The sequence below is a fragment of the Pelodiscus sinensis genome, chromosome 14 (assembly GCF_052426305.1).
Source record: "Pelodiscus sinensis isolate ZL-2025 chromosome 14, ASM5242630v1, whole genome shotgun sequence".
NCBI lineage: Eukaryota > Metazoa > Chordata > Testudines > Trionychidae > Pelodiscus > Pelodiscus sinensis.
Genome location: NC_143065.1, coordinates 33,442,415 through 33,466,744, shown reverse-complemented (window position 1 = coordinate 33,466,744; position 24,330 = coordinate 33,442,415). Strand labels below are relative to the sequence as shown.

The 24,330-nt window shown below is 44.5% G+C and overlaps 1 protein-coding gene across 3 annotated transcripts in view; it reads right to left on the bottom strand.

The window, feature by feature from the left end:
* The window catches only part of SLCO3A1 (solute carrier organic anion transporter family member 3A1), a 285,388-nt gene that overhangs the window by 237,576 nt on the left and 23,482 nt on the right, over positions 1-24,330 (bottom strand). For 2 of the 3 annotated variants that reach the window (XM_075897019.2, XM_075897020.2), the window contains exon 2: positions 11,939-12,404. In XM_075897019.2, coding sequence (XP_075753134.1) covers positions 11,939-12,404 — 466 coding nt within the window. The remainder of the gene's footprint in view (positions 1-11,938; positions 12,405-24,330) is intronic. The other variant, XM_075897022.2, reaches the window with a different exon arrangement.

The window sequence follows — 24,330 nt, the reverse complement described above, 5'->3', positions numbered from 1 at the left end:
AGTCTGTCAAGCTCTTGCAGGCCGAGGATGCCAGCTCTGGTTGTGTGTGTGTGCCTGGCTGTACATATAATAAGAGTGGTAAGTATTTTGCCATTGCTAAGGCAGTGATTCTCTTTTAACACTACTCTCCCCGACCCTTCATTCACTGCTCATTGCAAGGTAACAGGGAGCAGGAGGAGAAATTCCTGAAACCCCTCTTTTGCTCAATTGGCTGAGGACAAGTGAGATGATCTTTTCTGACAAGTATTAAGTTATCACCCACACCAAATTTTGACTCTGCTGATACTACTTGGAGGACTGACATCAGAGGTCCATACCAGGTTAGGGAGTCTCTCCCCTCTAGACCACCAGTTCACTTTGAGGATCTTACTGAGGGACAACACAGCATGTGAAGCTCAGAGGGGCCAAACATGATTTAAGCTTCCTTTATATTTGCTCAGATCCTGGGCCAGGAAGCGACCAATGGAGACCTCAACATAAGTTACAGCAATCCTGCCTCTAACGCTTGCCTAACAAGCAGGGGGGCTGACAGAATTGCTAATACCCTGCCCCTTCCAGACCACGAAGCTGGGCCTCTGGACAAGATGGGACGGGCTGGCTCCGTGGTCCCAGAAGGGGCGGGGCCTCAGAAGGAAGGGGCAGAGTTGAGGGCTAACCTCCCACTGCCAGGCCTTCAGTGCTGCCCGGAACTCTGGTGGGGATTTACCAGGCCCCGGAATCCAGCTGCTGCTGCTGCATTGGTGGCCAGGAGCCCCGGGTCCTTATGAATTGCCAGGCCCCAGGGCAGTTGACCCCTTTGCTTTCCACTCATCAGTGGGCCTGCTGACAAGACCACTCTTGTTCTGGCTTATTCCCTTCATCGGGGGCTTTGGACTTTTTCACCGGAGGCGAACTTGGCCAGCATGCTCCACTGCCTTTCTGGCTACAGTACACCACTCTGGTAACACTGCAGAGGCAGCACTGTGCTCGGGATGTTTATCTCCTACCTGTGCTTTTGTGAAATGAGTCCAGGGGTCTGAGTACAAGTGCCAGGATAAAGGCAAAGGGGCGAATTATAGGACGTAGCAAAAACGTGCATGTTGATCAGCCCTGCATGACACCATTGTGGGAGAATATAGTATTCTCTATGGCATCTGGTTGAGGAATAATAGCGTGCTGTGCAGACTCAGACTATAAGGCCAGAAGGGACCATCATGATCATCTAGTCTGACCTTTTGCACATTACAAGTCACAGGACCTCAACCACCCACTCCTGTAACAGACACATAATCTCCGGCTGCAGGGGCAATGTATGGGGGTGGGGGAGGCACATGCCCCCAAAAACTATAGGTTGAAAGGGCTGGGCAGCAGGTGGCAGGGGAACTATCACGGGACCACAGGAGATGAGAGGGGCTGGCAACTACAGGAGGGATCCACCCCCCTCCGTGCTCACCAGCAGTGGCTGGGAAAACAGAGCAAGCTTTGCTCTCCTGGCCATGCCGCTCTGGGGGACAGGAGCAAAGCAACGAAGCTAAGAGAGTAAACCAGCTGGGGCTGCCTTGCTCCATGCCCTGCCACTGAGTGTTGAGTGTGGGTGGACCCCTACTACCAGCGCTGGCCCGGCTAGTCCCGGGGCCGCCTTGTCTGGGGGAAAGGTGAAAAGAGTGGAGAGGGAAGAGGAGAAAGGAGCAGGGAGAGGCATGGCCTAGGGCAGAAGGGGGTTATTCTGGCCCTTCCCAGGGCTGGGGGGGACGGAGGGGCGGCTCACATGGCCAGCGGCAGCCACCTCTGTCTGGCTGAGTTACTGAAGTCCTCAAATAATGATTTAAAGACTTCATGCTACAGAGAACCCACCACTTGCTCTAGTTTAATCTTGCAAGTGACCCAGACCCCCCATACTGCAGAGGAAGACAGAAACCTTAAAACTGTAGCTGGATCAGTCCCAAATTACGTCAGAGACCAGAAGGGTGAAGTAACATCTTCCAAGCCACACAGAGCTCTTCTTCGGGTCGGGGAGAGGAATGTCTATTGTCACAGCAAATGGTAGTGTAGAAGAGATGGTTTGGCATAAGAAGTAAGGACATGATCCCTTACAATATGCGTTAACTACTCATGCACAATGAGTTCTGCATTGCATTTTGCTGTGATGCTCGAAGATCCTTTTCCAGAGCGGAGGAAGAGCTCTGTGTGCTTGAAAGCTTGCATTTCTCACCAATGGTGGTCCAATAAAAGACACTGCCTCGCCCACTGTCTCTCTCTGATGACTAATAGAACATTTGGCATCAAGTTCACTTGAAATCTGAGCCCCTCTGTTTAATTGTCTCTAGGAACCTTACCACTGTGGTTTTGGGTGGTGTTGTTATGTCCTTAGTGTGCCTGCCAATTAAGCAGGGAGCAGCTCCCTCCATGGGGATGGAACATCTCATGAGACTTTTCTTACTGTTAACCAATTTAAATACAGCATAAAAATCAACATACATAAATGCAAAAGGAGTCTGTACTACAGCCCCGTTAAAAAAAACAAGACATACACAAGCACACAAAGCAACTGAAAAACTGCTCAAGGACTCAAAAATAACATGCAAACAACTCCCAGCACTCCTTCCCCACCAAACACACAATGATTTGTGGCTGTCCGGACGCACACTTCATTTATTCAGTTCATGACACAGAAAGCTATTAGAGGGATACGAGAACTGGAGCAATTGGTGTAAAATAATGGAGCCCACAGCAGTTATGACTTTGTACATGTTTTTTAATTGAATAAGTACATCCATTTAACAACCTCCATTCTCAATTCTCCTGCCTGCAGTGTGTCAGGTTATTTCTGTTAATTGGCTATTGCTGGCTCTCTAAAGCGGGCTATATGCTTGTTTATGTTTCCATTTCATTTTCCAGGATATTACTAGCTGCATCATGCTGCAAATGGGAGCGTGTAACCCATCCAGCCCCATTCAAGTACAACAAATGAGATCAACATGGATTTCTCCAAAGCACAATAATTTATTTTGAAACGCTGCAGGTTCTCAGTGCATCAGTGGCCCACGCCTGTGCAGTGAAATCCCTGTGGAGCCCTGCAATTTAGTCTCATCTTAGTCACTATGGGGGTGGGGGAAGAGAAATGAACCTGATGTGAAGCCACCTTTTAATAATGAAAAGACGTCATTGTGTTCAAGCTGGGGATGGCGCTTCTTTTCATTTGGCATTAATACCTTTCCCTTCTCAATATATGCGCCATAAAGAGGGCATACAGAAATAAAAGGTTCTCTCCAATCACCAGCCAGAAAAGGAGTTTACTGTAGTGATAGCAAATATGATTACAGAATGCTGCCGAATCCGTACGGCTAAAAACATTACATACCTTTCAAACGGTACACACTCCTAGGGAATTGAATGCCTGAGCCCAGAGTGTGTGTCAACGTGAGTGACAGAGTTGGGATAAGCAAACCAATTATATGTTTATGGCTCATAACATGTAGGATGCTTACCAGCTATTCAAAAGGGATGGCCCCTGCAGTAATGTAGTTGAGGGCAAACATCTCATTCGAAGAATCTAGGGTTGATCCACTTCAAGCATTTATTCATTCCCACTCTCCTGGGTGTATGAACATCACAACTGCCATGCATGTTAGTAACACTCACCCCAAAGTGCATTTGAACTTCCAGCCCCTGATGTCAATCTACTCAAAACCCAATTCATAATAAAGGCATCCTCAATGTCTACCGTGCCACTGGCCTGGTACACCAGGAAGGTGAGCTTACCCACTTCCTTTTTTGACTGATATGTCACTGAATCTCTCCCTATACTGTCTGAGACCCAACCAGATAGGGTATGTCTAGGCTACAGAGATTTTTCGAAAAAAGTGGCCTTTTTTCGAAAAATCTTTACCTGCGTCTAGACTGAAGCTGCGTTCTTTTGAAAGAACGCGGCAGTTTTTTCGACCACAGAAAACCTCGTTTTATGACGAATAATGCCTTTTTTCAAAAGTGCTCTTTCAAAAGAAGGTGCTATGTAATGCAAACTGTGTTTTTTCGAAAAAGAGTATCCAGACTGCCTGGGTGCTCTCTTTCAAAAAGCGGCTTGCTTTTTCGAAAGTACTGGTTGTAGTCTAGATGCTCTTTTTCAAAAGAGGCTTTTTCAAAAGAAACTTTTGAAAAAGCCTCTTTTAAAAGAGGCTTGCAGTCTAGACGTAGCCATAGAGATTAAGGAGAGGAAACACAGTGCATGTAGACAAACCAACTAGAGTCACTGCAAGATGGCATGACAGAAGTGGATTTTCAGTAGGGTTGTCAAGTGTCCGGTTTTAAACCAGACAGTCCAGTATTTAAGCTCAGACAGTCCAGTATTTAAGCTTTCTGTTCGGGAAACAAATTGAGAAAATATAAATGAGAAAATATAAATGTCCGGTATTTTCTAAATAAGATGTAATGTAGATTGTGATGTAATGTCAAGCGTGTCTGGTATTTTTGTTGAAACCATCTGGCAACCCTAATTTTCAGAGACACTTATACGGACAAGGCAGAGGCCTTGTGGATATGCCCAGGGAAGTGGGACCAAGCATAACAGGGCACAAGAGAGAAGATAGTGATGTGATTGTGGGAGATATTGACAGGTGTGGGCTGGACTGAGGGTGGGGAGAACACTGGCAGGATGGAAGGGGCTGGAAGCAACTGGAAGATTCAACATGGGAGGGGCAGAGGTTCGTAGAGTTTTCAAGGAGTCAGGAAGCTTGAATTCAATGCAGGGACATAGCCATGGGTGGACCCGTGTGGGCTATGGCCCATCCAATTGGCATTCAGGCCTGATCCCCGGCAGGAGCACCAGGCAGGGGAACAGGGTAAGCCCCCATGCCCTGACTCCTTTTCCCTGGCAGGAGCACTGACTGGGAGGTGGAAGGGGTGGGGACCAACCCCTCATTTGTCCTGGATCAGGCCTCCACAAACCCATATTCCCCTCTGTGGGTGAGGCAGCCTCTCATCTTTGTACGCTCGCCGAAAAGCCAGAGCCCACCCAGTTTTCCTCTTCTAGTTGTGCCACTGATTCAAGGTGACAGGAAGGGCTGCTAGCAGAGGGATTCAAAGAGGAAGGGACACAGTCAGCCATCATTCAAAAGGCTTTTTTTTTTTTTTAAGTGTAGATCCTAAACTTAATGGAGGAAAATGAAGGGGGAAAAAGTCAGAAACATGAACAAACATAATTTCTCACCTGGTCTTTAAAACTAATGAACAGCACCAAATTATTGCAGTTCCCATGGAAATCTGAGTGAATTTACTTGCAGAGGGTAAAAACACACACACACACACACACACACACACACACACACACACACACACGCACACACACAAGAAAGTTGGAAAAACAGGTCTGCAGAATTTGGCAGCAGTTCCCACATGTGTTCAGGGGACCCACCCATGTTCAGTTTTGACAAGAAACCAGCCTTTGGGTAATGTATTACATAAGCAGACATGGGGAAACAATTTTCCATAGAGCTCTTGGGCAGATTTTCAAGTGTTCAGCTCCCATTTCGGCACATAAATAAGAACTAGAATTTTCAGATGTACTCTGTGCACCCAGTAGCATATACTTCAAAATTTATGGCTGGAGTTTCAAGGACCTCAAATGATGAACTCATTTAATAAATCTGGCCCTTCTATGAGTGCTCAGCTTTCATAATCTCTTTACATTTAAGTTCTAATTTTCCATCCAAAAGTGACTGAAATTTTTTAACCAGCCCTAACATAATGAATAGACAAGATGCATGGTCTTGAAGGTCACAATAATGGTTTAGCTTGCTAAATGGACCTCTAAAATAAATAAAAAAAAAAAACATGTCAGCGTTTTGGGTTGTAATACAAAGCAGTGGTAGCCAGATCACAAAATCTCTCATGTCCTTCTATATTCAGCATCCTATGCTTCAAACTGGTTATTAACCCATAGTTACTGATCTTCAGGTTTAATACATGTCAATAAAGAAAATACTTCTGCTTCTGCAAGGCACAATGATTGCTGTCATTTTGACTGACACTACGTAATTTGAGTGTGTTTTAAATTGACATTTATTACTGAAGCCTTCAGGATTCACGTACTGTATATCGGTCTGCCCTGCATTGCAGCTCAGAAGATTTGTACTGGTGCTTAAAGCAAACTAGAGCCTGCAAGAGGTGAGTACCAGCTCTTCTTCGGATTTTTTTTTTAAAGTTTCACACGTTTATGTGGAAAAGAAAATTAAAAGATGCAATAACGGCAGGAATTCAAGTGGATAATGGAAATAAAGGGTCTGGCCCTACCAGCCCTACCAGGGCATTTCCGGCCCTGCTGCTGGGGCTCCTAGCCCCCTCCACTGGTATTCCAGCCACCCTGCTGCCAGTTCAGCTGAGCTCCCGGCCACTGGCCTCCCTGAAGCCAGCCTGGCTGGGTTAACAGCCCCTGCAGAGCTCCTGCCTCTGGTCTTCCACAGGGTCTCTCTAGACCAGCAGATCTGTGGTCCAGCAGCCAGACCAGGAAATCCCAGTTGAGAAAGGTTCAACCTATATCTGTTGATACAGAAAATGAATCACCATCTCTATTTATGCCACATTATACACTGACTATACAAAGGGCATTTACTTGCTTCAAAAGGCAACAATTACTTGGTGAAATGGGGCAGCTTTTGATGGCAACTTCATGCAACAGTTAAGAGTGAGGAACGAAGGAAAATACCCTAATCCTCTGAGCATGTAAAAGGAATTGAGGGAGATGGTTTATTTTACTTTAAGATGGCAAAATGCCATCATCACAAATTAACGTCTAAACTGCCAGATGCTGAATGACCACAAAACATTCCTCCACTGTTTATCATTTTAAAAAGGGTCTTACAGAAATGTTTTCATCAACTGCACTATATGCCTCATATGGCATCCAATCCTAGTAACAAAATCTCCATTGGCTTCAGGAGTGAAGATCAGAGCCAGGGGCAGCTGAATGGTGGGAAAACAGAAATCCTCATAATAAAAGTTTTTAGCAGGGGTAGGGGGAGAGAATCTCACTATTTAGAAGTTTAACCATTATTTTACAGATATACTTTACATTTTAGAAAAAAATGGGTATCATGAGGGAAGCTTCCTATCAAAAATGTTTTTTTTCCAGTGACTGCAGAGAAATATACAGGTGACGTAGGTAAACTGCATTGGACCTGCTCTCTAGTTTGGGATCTTTTGGAATGAAATCAGATTGGTTTTAGAGAGATAAAGCAGTATGATGTTGGGTTAAAAAAAAAAGCAAATAAACACTGAATCAAATTCTTTTCACAACTTCAATGATCTAACAGGGTTTTTTGGGGGGAGGTCTAATCTCTTTGGCTCTTTTCCCTATGGTCATGGCCTTTGAGCTAAATCCACTTTTAGCGGATGAAATGGAATAATTAGTTTCCCCATCATTGGTAGGAACACTTATCAAAAGACTACAGAGCCTTGTCTATATTAAGGTAAAACTGTCTTTTAAGAATCTTTGTGTAGAGGCGTTCTCTCTGATTTGATATCCCTCCAGTTACCACAAAATTTCTCCCCCTCATTTTTGTAAGGCTGGTTACTACAGCAACACAGTCAGTTTGTGACTGGTAGCAACATATTGCATGCATCATAATTCCAAAGCACTGCTCCTGTCCTCTCGATATTTGAAATACAGGTTGATACACCAGTCAGGGTGCCAGACAGAGGTAAAAGTAAGTAGGTGCACCCTTGTGCACAGGTCCAGCAAGAGCTGGCTGAGCTGCTGCAAAAGCCAGCAGGGAGCTATTTAAAGAGCTGACAGGGACCCAGGGTTGCCGTAGGACAGTACCTGTAAGAAATGTGAAGTTACTTTCACTGCTGGTGTTGGACCAGAGATGTTCAACCTTCACAACATGGCAGGAGCCCCATACTGATAAGATATTCTTGCTAGATGTTTGCCCCTTCCTCTTTGCAACTATGGAATCCAAAGAATTCCCTCCTCTAACTCAGCAAGGTGCATATACATGTGCCCAGCTTTAAGTGCATTAATTCATATTTCGATGGAAGCACACACATGCTCAAAGTTAGGCATATGTTTATGTGCCTTGCAAAGTCAGGGCCTTGGTCGCTCTCCCCAGTGACATGTGCCAGATTTTTCAAAAGTTAAGGGGGGGGAGGGCGAATTGTGCATGCATAAAATTGCACTCCAGGCTTTAATTCAACCCATGTGGCCATGACCCACTGAAGTCCCATGATGATAGACAAGGATCTGCCACATGGACCCAACTGCTGGATTAGGGATCTAACAATTTTCACAACTGTACATGCAGCTGTGGTAAGGTTAATTAATCAAACTTACTTCACATATCATATGTGCTAAATTTCATTGCACCAGTACACTAAGTTTGCAACATGCAGTTTAAATCCAATGGGACTCTTTAAGGACGGTGTACAGTTCAGCATATGCTTAATTCTTCACAAGTTTGGCGCCTAGTCAAAATGGTCTAAAATCATTCTTCTCTCTACCACTTTCAGTGGAGTAACAGCAGGAATGGATGGCCCATCAACTGCCATATAGATATCAGTATGCAATAACAAATTTTCAGCACTGAAGCGCACACAGTTAAAATCCCAATTTGTTTATCTTCTTTTAATTCTATTAGGTTTCACAATGCTTTCCAAATCCATGCCCCACTCCCCGCCATCCCACCTCATATTATGGTGGAGTTTCCGATCACAAATGTTTCCTAAATTCCAGTTTCCCACTCAGCGGCATTGGACACCTTCTACAGATACTTGCTAGAAAGTCTTACCTGTGTACAATATGGACTGAAAAGAAACAGACACAGTACACTGGACAATTCCATCTAGTTTACTGCATGAACATGCTTGAAGGAATTCTTATTCATACTGGTCTAGTCAAAAGTGAACAAATATTAACTAATGCCTTGACTAACTCAATCCTAGGCCAGACACGATATGCATACTATTGAAGTGAGCCCTATGGCAAAAGTTACATAGTTTGGCCAAGAAATGGTCATTTCTTTGCCGCTGTCTAATGTGACAAGATGCCTGTTTGGACTATTGCTATCATTATTAATTAGTTTCTCTCCTCAAGCAGCAATATGTGTTTGCTTCCTCTCCCCCCCCCCCCTCCCCCGCAATTTAAAATTATAGAAGTTATCCCAGAAAACTATTATTCTGGAACCATACAGCACAGCCCCTACAGAGTGAACACTATTATACAAGAAGAGGCTGGTACACAAAACTGACAAGACACAGGTAATAACTGAGGATGTATAACAGTGGAAAAATGACACTAAACTAGCTTTGCTGAGCACAGATGCTCCTTTTTGCCAAGGTCACTGAAAATTGTAATATTTGACATCACTGAAAGAGAGTCAAGTAAATTCAAAGCTGACCAAATAATTCACAATTAGTATTTTATCTAAAGAATTTAACCTTCCTTCCTGCTTATGACAAATACTAAGCAGCTACAAATTTATTTAGTATTCATATTTATTCAGAAAATGATTTTCACTGTTTTACTCTATGATTTGAACACAATCTGAAGAAAGTATTGAATAAATTGTATTTTTTTAAATTAAGTTGTGATGCCTAGGAGGGGTGGGTCAGAAATTACTCATTGATACCACTCATTCCTGATTGGATGTGTGCACACACACACTTCTGACATGTTTTGAAAGGCTGGGAATGAGTTTTCATGGGCATTCATGCCAGTTTAACAAAAACACACTGTTTGCAAAAATTGAATCAAAACTGTTGAGAAGCAAATTTATGAGGAAGTTCAATTGCTGAATAGAATTTTGGGAAGACTGAGGGGCAGGATTTTCCCAGCAACAATAATTTAAAAGTTATATTAATGCAGAAAGTTTAATGTCTCAAACAAAATTCCTGATGGCACCACCTCCTTACCCACTATGAAAATGCTGATGGATGCAGAATCTAGAGGCTTTCAGACGACAACGTCGCTCAAAAAATTCTCTGAAGCGTGGTCGCTGAGGGGTTCCTCCCCAGTCCTGGTCACAGAGCCCTGTCATATCTATCTTGCCAACATATCTACTCTACTGACTTAAGCAAATAGCTAATTTTTCAATACATTTTTTTATGATCAATAACTCCAAAGTCACTGTAAGAATAAATTCAAACTCATGGTTTATGGCATTGACAGAGTTGTTCCAGATAATTCAGTTTTGTATTTACCTTGAGGCCATTTTTATCCTTATTTTACACACAGGATGATATATTTCCAGTTTTCTTTATACAGTGGAACCCTCAGAAAATTAAAGCAAGTTATTCAGAGCATAAAATTCCAGCATGCAGAGCTAACTGCTGAAATAATGATTTTATGACTACTTAAGAAATGTATGGGCTGTGCTGTGCACATGCTAGAATCTCATGTAGAGGCAAGAGGCATAAATCTATGAAAGGCCTACAATAGCTACACACAATAGCCAGCCTATCCAATAGGTCTCTCCTCTGTTTGACTAAGTGTGATATCATGGGACAATTTCAGAAATGGTACAGAAGCTGAGCAGGGTTAAATAAGTGGCTATTCCAGCCAGGAATATATTTGTTATATTTAGTAACTCAACCAGAGATGACATAGCAAGAATGGTTTGTTGATGGGATTGTTTTTCAGCTTCCAGTCAAAGTAGGTCAGGGGGTGAAGTCAATGTAGCCATTAGATACCATGCGTAGGGACACGAAAGGAATACATGCAGAACCGGCCTTAAGGCAAGTAGAGCAAGGCAGTTGCTTCGGGCCCCACACCTTCGGTGCCCTGCACTCCCTGGCTGCCCACAATTGTTGCCTGGCTCCTGGCTGGGAGCCACCCGGCCGCACAGTGCAGTCAATCTCAGTATGCGACCTTGGTCCCCTGAAAATTCTTTGGACGGGCCTGAATACATACAGGCAGCAAATTAGATAAGCACATGTCTTGGGGCCAGCAGAAGTGGTGGCTAGCTAATGATAAGTCCTATAAATATGGAGCAGTTATAGACAACTGATTGAAGCAGCATCCAGAGGCCTCCAGACAGCAATTTCACTCAAAAAGCTCCCTGAAGCATAAGTTCTTCTCACAGAAACCCATGAGCACTTTACCGTAAGGCCAGGATATATCAATTGATAACCAAAACCTGGCATTATACTCTAACCCCATCATGCAGCACTATGCCACTAACCCTAAACATCCCTGAGATACAGCAAATAATTTTGCAGCATGACCACTGCTATTGGGAGTTAAATGCTTGATTCCCCCCTCAATGACAATAGTCTTACCAGCTTTGCAACCCTGTTTTCCCCTATAAGTAACATTTCTGGGGGCTTTCCACAAGATGCTGAGTAAAAGCATCTTCTCTACAGAGAGAACTTTCTTTGCATGTGAGGAGAGTGCTCAGAAATACTTTGCTAAAAAAATTATTAGAAAACTTGTTAGGAACAATGTACCTTGCAAGATACTGTAATCATTAGGCATACTAACTAACACTCTCTGGGGGCAGCTAGGGTACACTGGATAAGAAGGTGGTTAATTGCTCTCTGGTAAACAACTTCGATGTTCTGCAGCTATAACACAACCACAAGTGACCAATATCATTACAGTTTAAGAGAGACAGGAAATTGCTATGAAAAAAGATACCAAAGGAACATCTTCTGAATTACTCACTGCCTCATTATGGCTACCCACCCAAAGGATGACATCAGCAGCTCTCTCAACTATGAATGAAGATCTCCTGCATTTCTCTGCCATGGTATTTTAAGTGGAAGGAGGACAGGGAGGGCACAAGGATTATCACTGGCAAAGAGATGTTTCTTGTCATGGTTAGTTCTTGGTAGATCAAAGCCAAGGTACCGTCACAGACATAGAAGCACAGTGAAGAACTCCAAATTTGTTCTTTCTATTGATGCCGAATAAATCATCTGCAATATCAAGAACACCTCAACAGCATTCGACAAACTTCCAAAGTCTTACCTATATACAGGGAGGAATCTTTTCGTCTCACGTGGTCATCGATGTAGGAAACTCCTAGTGGCTGTACAGGGGTAGCACCAATGCCTAGGAGCACCTGCGCGCCAATGAGAAGCAAGTACATCATGTTGGTGGTAGTCCTATTCCTGCAGATAAGTTCTGGGTCTGGTCCCTCGTCGCTAGTGGACCCGTTGGCAGCACATACATCCCTCCCTTCAGCCCCCCAGCGTATTTCCCCAGATTCATATTCGTATTGGTGAGTCAGAAATTCCGGCAACGCAGAAAGGAGAGCGCCCAGAGCCATGACTATTCCTCCGCATCCTATCAAACGTGGCCGATGCCCCCGGGCTCCAAAGTAGCTCACAAAGAGAATGAGGGCCAGGTTCCCAATCTCAAAGCTGCTGGCTATCACCCCCACGTCAGCACTCTGCAGATTGAATCGCCGTTCCAAGGTAGTTAAAACACTCACCTATAAAGAAAGAGAAATCGAGAGACAATTACTTAAAAAGCACATCACCTAAATGAGAATGCCCAGACTGGGTCACGATAAAAGTCCATCTAGCCCAGTATCCTGTCCTCTGAGAGTAGCCAATGCCAGGTGCCCTAGAAAGAATGAACAGAAAAGGGAATCACCAAGTGATCCACCCTCTGTCGCTCATTCCCAGCTTCCGGCAAACAGAGGCTACCAACACCATTCTTGCCCACCCTGCCTAAAAGCTTGTGTACAACCTACGGACCCTGGTCGTCAGCAGGTGGAACTAAACTTGCAACCTTAACAGCTAAAGCCATGTGCCTCTAATGTATGAGCTAAAGCCAATAGCCTCTCAGCTAATGCTGTAGAGCAGACTTCACTCTCCCTGGCAATGATCTCAGTGCCTCTGGGTTACACTTAGATTTTGTTTACTCCCTTTGCAGAGCCTCCCACGATGACTCCTAGCTGGTAGTACATTAGTGCCAGATTCAGAGCCCAGGGAAGTCAAGAAGAGCCTTTCCAGTGATTTCAGTGGACTTTGGATAAGGCCTTTACGCTGCAAGTAGTCCCTTGGAACGACCAGCTGCTTGTGAATCAAGGTGCTATGAGACATGATCAAGAGAGGCAGTACCAGAAGCTGTGGTTGCCTTGTCTAGCACTGCTAATAAAATGCCTTCTAGACCTTGGAGTAAGACCAAGGGCAGCATTTTCAAAAATGCCTGCATGACTTAGGCACCTAAATCCCATTCACATTCAAAGGGACTTGGAGTCCTAAAAGACAAAAGAGTCTAATTCCCCTAGGCACTTTACAAATGTGGACCCTATAGCTTGAATCTGATTGGATATTAGGTAAGCACATCCCTAACATTGGGCAGCACAAGTGGTGAACCCCTCAAACTCATCCCATGTTCCTCAGTGCTCGTTTAAGTTCCTATCACGAGTAGATATATTTTGAGGGAGTTGATGTGTGCACAAAGCTCATAAACTTACTACTGTGCGTTATGCAAAGTTGAATTGCCTATTGTCAAGGACTGGTTGAAGTTTTCACCCCCTTCTGTTTTGGGACTGTGGTTTTAACAATGAAACCCAGCACGCCCATGGAGCAGTTGAAGGCACACATCAGACAAGCTAGGCATCTGATCCCTTTCTGTCTGAACCCATGGCCTTGCTGACACACTGACACTTGGCTCGCGCCTCTGCTTGTGTCACAACTGAATCGAGAAGCAGACACAGAGGTAACAAGCTGTGCCCTGATAAAAAGTTTCTTTGCAAAATAAATAACAATTAAGTTAAACATGCATTTTAAAAGGACATCTTACAGATAAATTAATGGCTGGGATCTTCACTTACTGACATGGCAATTTCAAAGAGATTAAGATTCACATAATGCAATGAAATATACTTGTGGGTTTTATGCAACAGTGACGACATCCGTTAGAGCCAAGATGATGCAGCTCTAGGCGCTACAGCTGCTCTCTGCCCCACTCCTGGATGAAATCCAACTTACTTTATTTGGTAATGACTCCTTAATAAAAGGCAACACAATTCCATCTTGAAAATAGAGTGTCTGGTTTTTCAGATTGCAAGAGATGGTGATGATATTTTTAAGGTCATCCTAAGACATGTAGTTAGGATTTTAAACCAAAAAAAAAGAAAGTGATAGAGAACTCATAATAAAAGACAGCCCCTGGACAGCATAAAAATAGTCTCCCACTGGAAGCAATCAGAATCTTTACTGATCTATCTCAAAAAGCAGGAGATGTTCTGTCCAACTTTAAAGTATTCTGACAGCAGCTTTCCTCGCAGGGCTGTTAAACCCTATTAGAATACACCAGCCTGCTGTTATGACAAAGAAATGTCTCTTGGCAATAAAATGGATGAACAGAATAGCCTACTTCTGTTACAAGTCTCAGAAGGGTAGCAGTGTTAGTCTGTAACTTTAAAAACAAGTAGTCCTGTGGCATTTTAGGGTACGTGTAGACTACATGCCTCTGTCGACCGAGGCATGTAAATTAGACATACTGACATAGTCAATGAAGCAGGGATTTAAATATCCCCCACTTTATTAGAATAAAAATGGCTGCCACATTGTGCCAGCTCAGCTGTTTGTCGGCACGAAGTGGCAGTCAAGACGGGGATTGGTGGGCAAGGAAAGTCTTTGCCGACCGATCCTATAAACCTTGTTGCACGAGGAATAAGGGATCGGTCGGCAAAGGCTTTCCTTTCCCACCAATCCCCGTCTTGACTGCCGCTTCATGCCGACAAACAGCTGAGCCGGCACAACACGGCGGCCATTTTTATTCTAATGAAGTGGGGGACATTTAAATCCCTGCTTCATTGACTATGTTGGTATGTCTAATTTACATGCCTCGATCGGCAGAGGCATGTAGTCTAGACATACCCTTAGAGACTAACTAAAATGTGTAGGATCATGAACTTTCGTGGATAAAACCCACTGCTTCAGATGATTTGGAGTGGAAACAACAGAATCTGAGATATATATAACAGCAAAAGTAGTACCTGTCAATTGTAGGACCCATGTTAATGAAGTTAATTAAATACGCTGGATGTGTCCCATTCATAGCTTTTGATCTGAAAATGTGTATGGTAAAAGCAGAAGAAATTGTCTTTGTAGTGCATTAACCAGTCAATGTTTTATACTAGCCCAGAGTAACACTGTCAGATTTGTAAATGAATTCCAGTTCTGCCGTCTCTCTGTAACCCTTTGTAGAAGAATCACTACTTTTAAATCCATGTTTGAGTGACCAGGTAGATTAAAATGCTCCCCTTCAGGTTTATGTGTATTACCATTTCTGATGTCTAATTTGTGTCCTTTGTCACAGAGACTACCCGGTTTGGCCAGTATACATGGCAGAAGGGCATTGCTGACCTGTGTGAAAATTAAGGACCTATATTTCCTGAGCATCTAAAGACAAGTCCAGTATGAAAAAACAATATTAACCATTTTTGCCGATGCAGCTCTCCTCCCCCAAAACCAAACTCTTATTTTTGGTGCTAGTGACTTGGTAGCCCCTTTCTAAAGCACCAAGAGATGCATTATAATAGGCAGCCCTCCAAGTGCACCACATGTAGAAGACACCATTGTCACTCATTTGCATGAGGCTAGCAAAATGCACGTGGCATGGGAGAGACCAATCTCAGCTATGTGGTGCCTAGAAAACCAGCTATTACTGGGATTCTCACTGCAGTCAGCCCAAATGATTGTGGAGAGGGTTCAGAGTGATAGCGGTGGTTGCCAGAACCAAGCACCACAAATTGAGAGTGCAGCTTAGGACTTAAATTCTAGAGATAACATACCTGATCGAACACAAGAGCCAGCTCCCTTGAGACACTAAGGCCTAGTCTATACTACACCCCTGGCCCCGTCAATCTAAGCTACACAACTTCAGCTATATGTGACTAGCATAGCTGAAGTCAACATACTTACCGTGGTGTCTTCCATGCAGTAAGGTCATCGGGGGCTGCTCTCCCATCAGTTCCGCCTACTCTTCTCATCCTACACCCACCACGCACCCCCCCTCCCCCGAAAAAGTGTCCCAATTTTTCATACTTGCTCTCTGGTCACCCTATTTAGGAGCTCTGATTCTTATCCTGCCTTTTCAGCCACTGGATGTGGTGGTTTGGTTTCATCTTTTCCTTTCCTGAAACATTAAAATCCATGTGGATGTGGCCCCATGTCTCAAGAATTCTGCTGTTCGACTTAATAATCATCTCCAATCCAATACAGTTCTGGTTCCTCCCCTCCCGCGTCACATGCACAAATTACAACCAAACAAGAAGTGCAGGTTCTTACTTTGTGACCCAAGGATTCATAACTTGGGCGCCTGAATGGCTATAGCCAAGAGTTACATCAAAAGGGGAGCGTTTTCAGGGAGAGTGGTCTTCCCTCTTCCCTTGCTTGGCTCAACCACATTTTCCATACATCTCCCTCTTCTCCATGGCTAGCATAAGGAGCCCCTCCCTGTTCCAGGCTGGTGAGGTGGTATTGCCCAATTGGCTACTAATGCTTTCCCGGTTTATACAAACATTGCCCTTAGCTAAATGGCTTAGGAAGCAAAGGAACGGGGAAACTGCTCTTACCAAAGAAGTGCAGCCAAACTCCATCACATTAGCTGCAAGCACCCAGGGGAAACTGGCATCTGAGAGCAAAGTAGCTGACATGCATGCCAGCAAAGTGGCCTCCACCACTTCCAACCAATCATGAAGGAGCAGTCATGAAAGAAAGGGATGTTGTTAGGTGGGAGAAGGGGGGGAATGTCCACACACTGATTTTTAACTAGGTAATCTAGACGTGTGACAATGCGACATCCAGGATAGCAGCAGTGGAAGCAGCTGCAGCCCAAATTCTTGCTTTGACATTGGCTGTGCCCTATAAGTATTCAGGCCCTCTGCGATATTGCAGTGAGCATAGTGGTGACATTATCTGAGCTTACAAGACCAGCCTCTTGCATACTGGAAACATTCTTCCACCCCTGTCCATCCCATTTCTTTTCATGCAGCTTCCTAAGTACAACAGTCTCAAAACACATTAGGCTTCCTTTGTGACTCAGATAAATAGCTTGGGCTGTATCTGAGATCCCGGCATTGCCAGATACAACAAGAGACCTGAATGTTACTGTTTATATTACCTATGGATGAGCCTACTCCCTTGTGTATTAGGAATCAACTCCTACTCACCATCCTTACTAGCTAAGTTATAGAAATGTCTCTCTCAATCACCAGACATGTAAATACCAACCCTAAACATGCAATCCTATCTGTTACTAAATCCACAGTCTAATCCTTACAAGGGTTGGCTGGAAAATAAACTTCAAACACTCAAAACATGAAATAGTAGGCTTATTATTCAAAAAAAATTCATGAAAACACATGAAAGAAAGACCTGAGTCAGAAAAGGGACTTGAGGTCTCTCAGTAACTACCAGACAAGCAGCTATTGTGGGGGTAAGTGGGCATCCTGAACTAGGAATGTCAATGTTTAGTTGACTACACAATTAACCTATGAGCTTAGGCTTATCAGTTAGTACACGTAGTGGATAAAATTCTCTTCCCTTGCTGCCACTGTATCTCCACACCTGCCAGCTCCACAGAGCCACCTGCCCTCACTTGCTGACTCCCACAGAGGACCCAGCATGCACAGGGAGTTGGCTTTTATGCCATCCTTCCACATATGCCAACTTCTGGGGAGCCAGCCCCCCCCCCCACCTCCCACAGAGTAAGTAGGGGGGTGGGCAGGTGGGAGCTCATCCTCAGGGTGAGCTGGCTTAAGAGCTGGCCTGCAAGCACCAGCTCCCACGGAGCCACCTGCCCTCCCTCCCACCGCGCTGCTGCCTTTAATAGAAAGACAGCAGGGGCAGGCAGGAGCTAGTATACGCAGGAAGAGGCTTTCAAGCTGGCTCCCACCTGCCCCCTCCCCGCATCTCAATGTGTAACTGCTAAAATTTCAAGCGGTTACATGTTTACACATCTACCCAATAGTTCCTATCCTGAACCTGAGAAACCTTTCTACAAAAAGTTGCAATGAATTTGCGTTTTTCCACCCCAAAAATGTTGGAAACAAGTCTCAGCTTGCTGTAGTCTCTATACAGTACATCATCCATGCCACATGTGTGTGTGCACATGGGTGTGGGTGATACAAGCATGTGTTAAAAGTCTAGATAGCTCTAGTCTGGATAGCGTCACCCCTGCCACCTCACGTCCTACACACTTCCCACTCCTTAATTGTTCTTCTGGAGTCAATTCTGCAAGATCCTGAGCACCCTCAGCTCCCGCTGAAGTTTATAGGAGTTGAGGGCAGTCAGCCTCTTGTAGAGTAGAGGACTCCATTTCTTCCTGCTCATGGCTGAGTAGCTTATTTCATTGCAACAGCTGTGTCCGGAACAGCCTTGTGTCTCATAACTTCTCGTGTCTCCAAATTGATCCACACCTGACGCATTCCATTCATTTTACATCAGTCCTCTCCACTCTACTTCTACCTGCTCACACTCGTGCCCAACCTTTAATACGATCCTGGATCTCCAAGGATTTCCTCCTGCACCAGACTTATTGTCCAGGGGTTCAAATGGGCCGCAATGAGGTCACATGGCACTGGATGCCCTGAAGGCACATCTCTAGGTTAGACTCTGCTCTCCATTATACCAGTGTAAACAAGATCAGAATTTGTTCATTTGTCTTCCTACTTATTTGTGAATGAACCATCTAAGGCTATGTCCACACAGCAACATTATTCCAAAATAACGTAGCCCGAGTCTACAGCAGCAGTTCTTCAGTTTTTTCGAAACAGTGTCAAAATATTTCTTACTCCGACTCCTGTTACCCTCATTGTACACGGAGTAAGGGAAGTCGGAGGAAGAGTGCTCTATTTTGAAATAAGTGCTGTGTAGACGCTCCCAATTTCGAAATAAGTGACGTAGCTCAATTTGCCTAGCTTATTTCGAGTTAAGCTCTGCTGTGTAGACGCACCCTTAGATGCTATACCCATAATAAAAACTCACAATGTTCTATTATGTACACGTTTACACCCATGGTAGAATAAACTGCAGCTTCCTCCCTCTGTTTACCTAGCCAGAAAAGCTCAATTATGTACTTTTTATAATAGAAGGTTTTACTCCTTATCTGATTCCATGAGGCTTTAACATTCACAAGGAGCTGTGCTGCTCAAGGCTGGTGCCCCAGTGCTGTTAAAACAAAAACAAAAACCAAAAAAAAAAAAGATCCCTCAGTGTTTAGAGCCAGGGGAAAATATAGTATTTAACCAACAGTGCCAAAAATCAGAGACAAAAATCAATAATCACCTTAAAAAAATCAAAGCTAACACAGCATTTCTTTTATGCCCATCTAACACCCCGGGGGCTTTTTTATGCACATTCTCAATCATACATGCTATTTATCATTCAACTCTGCCCAGATCTTTATATCTTTGAGCCAATGTAAAATTGCTTCTATAATCTTTTTATTTTATACTAATGTTCTGCAAGAACGCATGTCACAAGCCTCCTTTACAGTATTGCCCTGCTTTATCACTGGAAAATAAATCTCAGGTTCAGGGCGCTGTGATGAAGCCAGGATCTACTGTGTACAGAAAATGAATATCATATCATTCATATCTCTGGTGAGTAAGTCATATTCCCTCTTCCCTCCCTGCAGGTCTGAAGAGAAGTTCATTGTATTAATAACAGAGGGTTATATATAGAAATCACATCGGCTTTATGCCTGGAGGACATTTCTTTAAAGGCTTATTTTTTAAATGTAAAATACATTTTCTCAGCTACGGGGTGAGGGACTGGACTTGAAGAGACATGTCTGCAGTGCTACAGGGTGTGAAATAATTGCCTGGTAACTATATCCCCGAAGAAAAAACAAAAAGAGAACACAGATCCATAGAGTCTCAAAAGAGCCAGCAATTACAAAACCTTACCAAGGTGCACAGCTTTCATCTTATACTCCCCAGACAATTTCTTTGGACCACATATTGTCCTCTCCTCCAGCAAAGCCCACAGAATGGGAATTGAGCCAACAAGAATCCCTTGGTTGGATAGCTCCTGTGCATGTATTGGGGGAGGGTCTGGAGAACTGGGTGGGAATGAGCTCTTTTCCTCAGGAAAACTTGCTTTCCTGATCCCCTCCAAGCAAAATCAATCTGCTAAGTCCAGACAATCTCACCCAGTAAATCCTGCCTCAAACCCATCACATACAGTCGAGTTAGAGCCTATTTAATACATGAGGACTTTCATCTGTCTACACTGCAATTAGACACCTGAGGCTGACCGGAACTTGCAGGGCTCGGACTGTGAAACTGTGGGATAGGGGTTCCATCGCAGGCTGGAGTCCGAGTTCTGGGACCCTCTCCCATTACAGGATCCCAGAGCTCCAGCTCTGCCCAACCCAAATGCCTACACCACATTTTACAGCCCCACAAGCCTACGTCAGCTGCCTTGGTCCTGCCGCTGGTGTCCAACTGCAGTCTAGACATACCTATAAATTCCTTATTTCACGTTGCTCAGTACTTCCACCCCCTTTACAGAGGGGTGAAGGGAAGCAAAAGCCATTGCCACAAGCAGGTGCATTAACACTGGCACAGACACCTGTCAAAGCAGAAAGGGTAGGAATTGACCCTCCACAACACCCAAACATGCAGAGAAGCCGCTACCAGTAGAATCCTTGAGAGGCAACCAATAAAGCCATGGCTCATCCACTCTCCCTTGCTGCATTGCTCATTTGTGTTCCTCTCTGCCCAAATAGTGAACCTTGTTTACTCACACTTGCACTACAGGCCGTAAGTTGCCTAGTGCAATGCTGTTGACATTCCAACTCAGGAACCAGTTCAGTTCAAACATTGAAGTCCTTACAGCGTAAGCACATGTAGAAGCCCCACTGAAGTCACATACTTCAGTGTGTGGTTGAACAGGGACAAAATTATGGGTTTAAAATTAAGCATGTGCTTAAAGCTAAAATTTCCCAAGGGACCCAGGGGTGTTAGGTGCCCAACTCCAACTGGAAGTCAGTCAGTGAGAACTGGGCCTCTAAACCCCTTCAGCCTTTCTGAAAATTCCCACCCATGCATTGCATTGGAGCTTGAGGAGGTCTCTGGTAAATTCAATAGCAAGGCCTGGAAGATGCTTTCTCTCGTCTGCATGGTATACCAGGTATATCAACCAGTCATGCACATAGACCCTACAGATAAAAATCAACACTTCACAAGGCTTTGGGGGAGAAAGGACTTTGCCATCGTTTAGTGCAGAATGTATTGGACTTTCAACCACTGGGGATAATGGGACTTGTAGAGCATAGATGGGAAAACTGTGTCAGCAGGTTTTACCAAAAATTAAATACACCTAACTGTATCCATAATATACACATGCATGCCATATGTGAAACTGGAGCATCCATGGGATAAACTGAAAAAATGAGACAGCCATTCTCATGCATCCTTGATGGCATCATCTGCCACCAGCCCACCAAACCCCGTGTGTGTCTGTGTGTGTGTGTGAGATTTTATATATATTATATATATTATATATATATATGCATGCTTTTTGGTTTTAATAATGACCCACCTGAGCTATGTTTCCTTTTTTCCCCATCTAAGTGTAGGATGGGCAATATCTAGTGATCTATTCAGGGTGCGATATCTCTGGGGCTATGTCTAGACTACCAGCCTCTTTTGAAAGAGAGAGTCTAGACTACAAGCAGATTTTTCGAAAAAGTGAGCCGCTTTTTCGAAAGAGAATCTAGATGCTCTCTTTCAAAAATGCACAGTTTGCATTCAATAGTGCCTTTTTTCGAAAGAGTACTTTAAAAAAAGGCGTTATTCCTCGTAAAATAAGGTTTACCGCGATCGAAAAAATTGCCGCGTTCTTTCGATTTACTTTCGAAAGAACACGGCTGCAGTCTAGACACAGGTGAAGTTTTTTCGAAAAAACCCTGTAGTCTAGACACACCCAGGAAGGCTATCCAGAGCTGAGACTTCCACTGCAAGACATTTTTTGCCTATCACTATCATAGAGTTGGAAGAGACCTCAGGAAATCATTAAGTCCAACGCCCTGCCCAAAGCAAGACCAATCCCAACTAAATCATCCCAGCCCTAGGGCTTTGTCAAGCTGGGACTTAACAACTTCTAAGGAAGAAGATTCCACCTTCTTCCTAGGTAACCCATTCCAATACTTCATCATCCTCCTAGGGAAATAGCTTTTCCTAATATCCAACCTAGGCCTCCGCCACTGTAACTTGAGACCACGTCACTACGAGAACAGCTACTCTCCATCCTCTTTGGAACCCCCCTTCAGGTAGTTGAAGACTGCTATCAAATCCCCCTTCACTCTTCTGTAGACTAAACAAGCCCAAATCCCTCAGCCTCTCCTCATAAGTCATGTGCTCCAGCTCCCTAATCATTTTTGTTGCCCTCTGCAATGCGCCTGCATCCTTTCTATAACGGGGCCCAGAACTGTATGCAATACTCCAGATGTGGCCTCACTAGTGCCGAATAAAGGGGAATAATCACTTCCCTAGATCTGCTAGCAATGCTGCTACTAATGCAGCCCAGTATGCAGTTAGCCTTCTTGGCTACAAGGGCACACTCTTGATTCATATTCAGCTTCTCATTCACTGTAATCCCCAGGTCTTTTTCTGCAGAACTGCTGCTTAGCCAGTAGGTCCCCAGCCTGTAGCAGGGATTGGCATACTTCCGTCCCAAGAGCAGGACTCTGCACTTGTCCTTGTTGAACCTCATCAGATTTCTTTTGGCCCAACCCTCCAATTTGTCTAGGTCACTCTGGACTCTATCCCTACCCTCACGTATTTACCTCTTCTCTAGCTTAGGGTCATCTGCAAACTTGCTGAGGGTGCAATCCATGCCTTTATCCAGCTCATTGATATCCTGGCCAACCATCCCAGAGCTCTGCAGTGAAGACATGAGTCTGCTGGGGTTACTGTGAATACTTGAGAGAAGAGACAAGAGCATCATCTCAACCAGTAAGGAAAAAGTAATAGTATGTGGTTTAATCTGATCTATCCCAATTCTCTACAGCAGGGTACACACAGTATCTAATGTTTCTGCTGTCAGTTCTATTAAGCCTGTTGTGATAGGATATAACCTGTAAGAGTGGAGCACCATGGAGACACCTAACCCCCTCTCCAGAAACTGTTTTTTCAAGGTTGGAGTCTGTATAGAGCTGTTCTACAGGTTTTCCAGAATCACTGGTTGTATCTGAAAGACAGGTCCTGCTCTCAGCTTTGGAAAAGCCACATTCCAGCTGTCTGTCTGTTTTGTTTGCCCTCAGCTGGTGCAGGACAACTGAATGCAAGCAGTTCTGAGACACCCTTCTGCCTGGTCCCAGCCATGACATACGTGTTCCAGGAACTAGATTATATATGCATCATGAAGAGATCAGAACACAGGTAACATACGGATGCAATATCCTGTTCAATCAGGGGGTCATCACTCAGAATCGAAAACCTTTGTCTTCTTCAGACCAGCTCCCCTCACACAGATCTTGTCAGTGACACAAGGGTGGCTGCACATCCACCAAGGGCATATGAAAGAAAAAAGGGGAACTGAACACAGCAATGATCCCTTAGTTCCAGCTAGGGGTATAAGCGACTAGTCAAGCAGTCGACTACCCGATAAGCCTAGGCTTATCAGGCAGTAGCAGCAACTACTCACTTCCCGCCCCCCTTGCTGCCTCTGTATTAGAGGCAGTAAGTGGGGGGGGGGGGGGGGGGGGGAGCTAGCTTAAAAGTCAGTTCCCCCCAGCACCATCTCTATGGTGTAGGGAGGGAGGCAGGGGAGGTTTATGCGAAGCAGCCTCTGCCTGCGGCGGGCCCAAGAAGCTGGGATCCCCTGTGGACAGGGGCTGCTGTCAGAGCAGCCTCTGTTTGTACCCAGTTCTGGCCACTATGGACAGAGGCTGCTGAACTCGGCACGAGCCAGGACTGAACAAGCCCAGCTCAGTTTTGGCTTGCACTGGATCCAGGATCACTGCACCTCTGCATTTTAAATGCAAAGGCGCAGCGGTCCAGGACTCACACCAGGACTGGGACCTACCACTCTGGCTCTGCAGCTCAAATATAGTAGAAGCCATCTGTACTGGCTCCTACTATAGTGTGCCTGGTTCCTACTATATTTAAACCACAGAGCCACAGTGGGAGTAGCTCCTGCACTTGGCACAAACCAGGACAGAGCGCTTCCCCTTATCAACAAATTGTATTGACTGCACGATTAGCCAATTACCCATTTCTTATCATCCTTAGTTCCAGCCAAAGAAAGTTACCTGGCTGCATCTCAAAGTTGACCCAAAACAACTTTAAGCTTGTCTGATACAGATCATTACAGGCGCTGTACAAAGCCATTAATTCTAGGAGCCACACGTGTACAAGAAGATTTGTGCTGCAGTCAGTAACAATA